Source organism: Pteropus vampyrus, unplaced genomic scaffold (assembly GCF_000151845.1).
Source record: "Pteropus vampyrus isolate Shadow unplaced genomic scaffold, Pvam_2.0 Scaffold375, whole genome shotgun sequence".
NCBI lineage: Eukaryota > Metazoa > Chordata > Mammalia > Chiroptera > Pteropodidae > Pteropus > Pteropus vampyrus.
Window position 1 is genome coordinate 320738 of NW_011889156.1, and position 6884 is coordinate 327621.

The 6884-nt window shown below is 56.7% G+C and overlaps 1 protein-coding gene across 1 annotated transcript in view; it reads right to left on the bottom strand.

Annotated features, from left to right (window-relative positions):
• Positions 1–6884, bottom strand: part of SIPA1L2 (signal induced proliferation associated 1 like 2) — a 150782-nt gene that overhangs the window by 13380 nt on the left and 130518 nt on the right. Inside the window, exons 19-20 of the mRNA XM_023523050.1 lie at positions 6031–6112; positions 4477–4608 (exon numbers count right to left, since the gene is read on the bottom strand). Coding sequence (XP_023378818.1) covers positions 4477–4608; positions 6031–6112 — 214 coding nt within the window. The remainder of the gene's footprint in view (positions 1–4476; positions 4609–6030; positions 6113–6884) is intronic.

The following is a 6884-nucleotide window of genomic DNA, read 5'->3' on the forward strand; positions in this document are numbered from 1 at the left end:
GCTTGCCCAGTAGAATGTGGTGGACACAGCGTCCTGTGTTTTGAGAAATCACTAACTCCCGCCTTCATTCTCCCGTTCCCAAAGCCACACGTGAAGAAGAAGCTCAACGACCCTGCTGGGGACCGGGATCCGGCCCGACACAGACGCGAGGCCCCGGTGCCAGCCGAGTGCCAGCTGAGCAGCCACGCGAGGGGCCCCAGTGACCACAGCGAGTGAAGAACCAAAGAACTACTGGCTGAGCCCAGCCAACTCTCAGGACCGTGAGACTTGATAAACTGTTGTTTTCAGCCATCAATCTTGGGGTGGTTTGTTATACAGAAATAAATAACTGAAAAATTAACGATGCCTTGAAACGATGCTTATAAAGATGTAAAATATATTTTAAAACATCTTACTTTATTTTGTAATCTCTAATAATTTCCTTTTAATCTTCTCTATTTTCTAGATATAGAAGCATATCCATAAATACTTATTTACCTCCAGAACCTATTCCTCTTTTCTTTGTATTGCTTGTTTAAATGTCAAGGAATCCAGGACAAAAATAAAGAATGTGGTCTCAGAGGATACCCCTGTCTGGCTTCTGGATTTAAAAGACACGCTTGTGAATATTTTCCCATTAATTGTCAGATGACTGTTTGGAAGAAAGCAAATATTCTGTTAGGCTTCGAAGGTATCTCTCAAATCTTAAGTTTTATTAGAAATAGGTCCTAATTATATTAGCTATACCCTTTTTGTGAAATAATATAACTTTTACTTACTTTATCTACTGAAACTTATTGTTTTATTTTTATTAAACCAGCTAAACTCTTGCCGATAACAATGAACAATCTGTTCAACTTACGACTGAGTTTCACCTAAGCTTTCTCACCGACGTGAAGGACCAAGATTGTCTCATGATTTTTTTCTTGCGCGTGTATTAGGAAAGGATCCTGTTATATAATAAGGCTAGTTCTAAATTTAAAGAAAATTTTACACAAGGGCATCATGACTCTTTGAAACCTTGCAGACGATGAACTGTAAATTAGTTTCGGGAGACAGGGGGATTTGGGGATATCCTTAGAGAACTATTTCAACGCCCCGGACCTTTGACTGTCATTCATGCTCCCAGGTCCCATTTCCTTGCAGGAAGGGTCCAATGATCTCGCCCGCCAGATTTATTCCTGTGCAGCTGCTTGACGCTCCTTACTAATTTTTTTTTTATCTTCCTTATATATCGGTCAATATTAATGTCCTTCCTCATATCCAATGTTGTTCGTGTGTACTTTCCACTTTTTTGATCAAACTTACTGTTTTATCAATAGTCAGAGAAAACTGATCATTGATTTTTTAATTCATAAATTGCACTCAAATATCATTCGCCGGTTTTTGAGAAATTATTTCTTTTCTTCATTTCTTTCTTCCTTCGTAGCTTTTTACAATCTTTTAAAGTGCAGTTAAGTTTGTAAATTTTCCTTTTTTTTAAAATTTAAATAAATGTTTCTGGGACGACGCGTTTTGTTTGAGGACGACTCTTTTAACACGTAGAATCTTTTTTGTCGTCACTCACTAGGAAAACGCGCTCGTCACGTTCCTTAACTGTTCCCGGCACAACCATTAGGGTGATATGTAAACTTTTCCAAATGGCTAAGTTTTTTGCTTGTGCCTGCTTCCATTTTTCTCACCTAACCCTATTCTCGCGGCCTTGTGCTCAGAAACGAGGCTGGGGGTGCTGGCTCCTCTTTGGGGCACAGGGTGCTCGTGCACGGGGGCATCGGCGGGAGCTCAGACGTATTCGCCATGGCTGGGCGGCCTACCTGGGGGCCTCTGCCAGGCTCTGGACTGGTACAGTGAACCTGGCCCTCACACTCACGCGCCTGGTGTCAGGCCCAGATCTTAGACGAGCCGGGGCGGGGGGACAGCTGATGGGATGAACTGCAAACTGGACGTCACGGGACCCCGACCCGCCAGGCAGAGACAGCCGTATTTTGATGCCTGTTTTCAGATGTCCTGACGCTTACGTCACAGCCTGGACGCAGCGCTGCTGCAGCCGGGTCTGAGCTCGGTGAGGCTGCAGCTGCCTTTCTAGGTCTGTGACACTCTGGCAGGCACAGGGGGCGTGTCCGGACTATCCCTTCCTTCTGTGATGTTATGTCCAGCTCAGGATGGCTTTGGGAACAGAACAGGTACAGAAAGATCATTTCACGGGTAGGGCAGCCAGGTCATCCAGGCAAAGACGTTTCTTTTGCAAGTGTGAAGGCGACTGATCACACCCAGTCACCCCCACGCCGACCCCAGCGACAGTGGCGTCGACACCGGTGCAGAGAGCCTGATCGGCCGCAGATCCGGACCGCCAATTCCCAACTGGATGCTCCTGAGCCGCTGTCCCGAGCGGTCATGCTTCCCTGGAGAGCAGCATGGAAGACTACTGAGAATCTGAACGTGACATCGGCTCTGTCTACATTTTCTGTAAACATGGTCTGGAGACTTCAGGAAGGCCAGCTAACTAGAGTCCTCGGCCCTGGCAGACAGCACGCCAGCCCTTCTGTCTGGCCGGCGACTTTCCGCGTCATGCTTCTCTGTCCTCCGGCTGAGGGGCCGACGCCTGCCACGCCGACTGTGGCCACAGACACCCTCTGACGGGCGGAACTGCAGGGCTGGGGCTGACGGCGGCCGGGCGGGGGGCCTGGAGACGGCCTTCGTCTCGTGGACGGGGAGACTGAGGCCCAGTGCGGGCGGGCCGGTGCCTCGGGGACCGTGAGGACCGTTCGGTGCTGGCGCCCAGCCGCACATCAGGGCAGTCACGCGGCTTGTGCACGGGCCCGCACCCCAGCAGTGGGGCAGCGGCTACGACCCGAATCCCGGGACCGAATCCAGCCACTGCCGTGCGCTCCACTGGCCCCCAGCCCCCCGAAAAGACCTGCTTCGCAGCAGCGATTTTATTCTGAAGGGGGGAAGGGACCCGAGCAAAGACACAGACGAGGGGGGTACAGAGATAAGCTGCTGAAGATTGTTTAAACCTGAAAAACGAGCACAAGATGCGACAGGACCTCGGAGGTCAAACCCAGGCTGTGCGTCGGACGCTCCGAGACCCACCTGCTCCTCTAAACTGGCCCTTCTCACTGGCCCCCAGCCCCGTGACTGATACAGACGAGACGCACAGAACGAGCGGCCCTCCCTGGGGACCGCTTCACCTAACGGAGAGACGACGCGTGACGACGGGTGGCAGGCACCGTGCAGGCATCTGTGCTGCCGGGGACGGACGGACGTTCGCACGTTCCGCTGGGGGCCGCGGAACAGGGGCGCGAAGAACGCGCCACAGAGGACGCTGCTGCCTCCTGCCCGGCGGCTCTGGACAGAGGCGGGGACATTGCTTGTGGCCCCCGGGGGCCGGGCCGCTCCAGGCCAGCGCCGGGAGCGAGGAAAGGTGAGCCCGGGCCTGGGGCGTCTCCGTTTCGGAAGCGACTTGGGCGGTGTCGGAGAAGGCAGGCTGGGCATTCCGGGGCTTCCCCAGGGAGCAAGGACTCTGTAAAGCAGTGCCACCCCGCCAGGAAGGGACCGCTAGAGCCTGCTTGTTCTGCAGGAGTGTCCCCCTGACCGACTGAGCCTCCCTGTGCCGTCGCCGGAGCCGAATGTCCCCCGTGTCGGGACTAAGTGCACAATGGCGACCCCTCTCCCTGGCCCAGGCCCCCCAGCAGGGTGAGCTGTGGGAGAGGGGCCGTCCATGCAGCCTGTTCCACCACCCCCCCCCCCCGCAGCAGCCTGATGCCCTGGAGAGAACCTGGGTTTGTTTCCCAAAGCTTGGACGTCACAGGTGATGGGGGCCAAGCGACCAGAGACTGAGGAGGTGAGGACAGCGTAGGGGGGGAGAGGGGGAGCTGCTCAGGGGGCTCTGGCACCTCCCTGTGGGGACGCGCAGGAGGCCCGCGGACAGGGCCTGGTGAAGTGACCGTCCTCCTGTGTCAGGCCTGCGTCACCCAGGAGCAGCTGTGATCGCTGCCGGTGGCAGAGTCACCACCCAGGTCCCTGGCTGCCCACCCTCCACGGTGAGGCCGAGCACGCCAGCCAGTGGGCAGCTCCCCCGCCCGCCCGCCTTCACCTGCGGGCTGCGACGGGGGCAGCTCCGGGCGTCTAACGTCCCAGCAGCAGAAGCGGTGGCCGGCCGGCCCGGCCACCCTCACTGACCACCGACAGGGAACGCTGGGCCCAGACGGGCGGGCTCCCGGCCGGGCAGCTGGGTGTCTGAAGGGCCCCCCTCCCGCGTCCCCGCACTACGCCGCGAGGAAGGGTGCGACCTGCGTCCTAAACGTTCCCCTCTGGTTTCCGGTACGAAAGCGGAGGGACAGCAGCTTGCCCGGGCCGCAGGGACTCGAGGCGGGTCCTGCACCCGCGTCCCGAAAGGACGCGGTCTCCCCAGGGGGCGTCCTTTGTCCGGCTTGGGCCCTCCCTGCATCCGCCGGACGGTCCCCAAGGGCCCCCGCCCAGAGGCTGCGTCCTTACCTTCAAACGCCCGCGCGGCGTCCACCAGGTGGGACCAGTCCAGCCCTGTGCCCGCGTCCGGCAGGGGCATCAGGCCAGGGTCTGCGCACTTGGATTTGTCCGACAAGGACCCGTCGGAGAACCAGAACTCACCTAAATGGGACAGAACCAGCGTCAATTGGGCTGCAGCACAGGGCACCGGCCGGTCCCCTGAAGGGGCCGAGGGAACATCCTATCAAAAGACCTCCTGCCCCTCCAAAGGGGACACGACAACGCAGTCACCCAAAGCACACCGCCGGAGAAACGGTGAGAGGTGGCGGGCACGGCGCCCGGAGCCTCAGCTCAGAGGCTCCTTCCAGGCAGCCCTCTCCTGAGGACGGCCGCCGGGCGGGGCTGGGCGCAGGACCAGTCCTGCCTTCTTCAGGGGTGACCTCCCCCTTTGAAAGAGTCACAAGCTCCTACTGTGCGCGGGTTTGGCGCAGTTTTACAAAGCGCGTGAACACTCCTCTGAGCTGAGCGCCACAAATTCCAGCTGCGTGGAACCCCAGTTTATTACAAAGACGCGGGAAGACCGCCTTTGTCTCGTTATTAGCGAACGAGAAAGCAAGGGGGACACTATTTTACGAGCTGTGCGTGGCAACGGCGGCCAGACTGCTTCGGGGGCGGAGTGAGACGGCTCGGCCACTGGCTCCCCCGTCCCGCACGGACACTCCATGGTCCTCGTGTCTCTAAATCTCATCGCAGGACCCGATGGCTCTACGTCATTAATACCAGTTGTTAAGAGCTCATTATGCATCTGGGGACACATTTTCAAAAGGCGTCCGTCCACGCCTTCCCCCAACGCGCCTTTTCTGGGGCGGCCCGGAACCTTGGTGCAGCTGCGTGCGAACACATCTGACTAATTAGACCAATCAAAATAATGACCACCTGGCTGTCTGAGCCCGCAATTAAGTGAAGTAAGGGCCGCAATTAGCTAAATGCACCTGTCATTTTTGTCCCCGCATCCTGTCGGGTGGCTGTGAGGCGCTGGCGTCGGGACCGAGAGCGTCTGTAATCTGGCCCGAGACGCTCGGCCCTCCCGTGCAGCTCTCGGCTGACCTCGAAGTCACGGCCACGCCGGCCGGAGGTCTCCGTTTCACCGCTGCTGTGCTCACGTGCGGCGACCCTGCGCCACGCGAGTCCCGACCCCGTTGTGAAGGGAGCCTGGCGGCATTTTGTCAACGCCACCCCCGACACCCTCTACGCGCCGTCCCGTCCGTCCTCGGTGACACAACCGCCACGCCCGCGCGTCCCGTGTGTCACGTGCTCTGTCCTTGCCGAGGGCAGGACGAGCGGCGTGTGGGAGCGGCAGAGCCCCAGCGGGAGCCGGGAAGGGGCGCAGCGAGCCCTCGCGGTGTCCCTCGGGTCCCGCCAGCCTCTCTGAGGCCCAGGGAGGCCCTGCAGAGCGGAGTCTGGGCCCCTCCGAGCTCCCCGAAGGTCTTAAACCAGGAGTTCAAGGTTCGCCCCCCAGGCAGAAAGCTAAGGGAGCACAGGGACCTTCGGTCACTTGCAAATCACTTGCTCTGTGACTCTCACAGGGGCTGCTTTGCTGAGAGCCCATCTGAGGAGGCTCCATGCTCTGTGAGTCCAACCACATGAAATCCGGGAAGAGGCCAAACTATGGAACGGCGGGAAAATAAGGGGTGACTGAGGGCTAAAGGGGAGGGAGGGAGGAACTGGGGGAGCACAGGGGAAGTCTCGGGGAATGAGATACTCCGGGTGGCCCCGCAACGGTGACGACGTGTCATTGCACACCTGTCCAGACCTTTCACGTCCCCCACTGGGAGTGAACAGAACGTAAGCTGTGGACGTCGGGGTCAGCGCTGTGTCAGCGCAGGCCCAGAGAGTCTGCGCTGGGCACAGGGGCGCGGGGGTACGTGGCATCTGTGCTTTCTGCTAAATTTCGCTATGAACCTGCACTGCTCTGAAAAAAGCTTATTAAAAATAGAGCGAAGCTAAAAAAAAAGGCATTTCCCTCACAAGGAAGCGAATGAAGGGCAGCGTGTGGGAACCACAGGTAATTCCTGCGCCACAGACTTCCCGGCACGTTTCGAGCATTTTAAATGAAAAAATAACCTTTGCAAGAAAAGAGTTTTATCGGTTTTACAAAAGCTTTGACGAAGACATTAAAGTTGCCTATTTACAAGGAAGGGAAAAGCATTCCTAGTCGGCGTTAGATCACATCTGCGTGACCTGTCGTTTGGTTTTCAAGGGGTTTAAAGGTTTCTTCAATTTAGGCAAAGGGACCTTTCATGATAGGCAGGATGTTACGTCACTTAAAGGATTAGATTAAGAATTTTGTGAGACAGGTTCGTTTCTGATTGAATGTTAGAAATGTCATTAGAACTTGTATTTTATTCCGCTTGGCACCTCCACGTATATTATGGAGT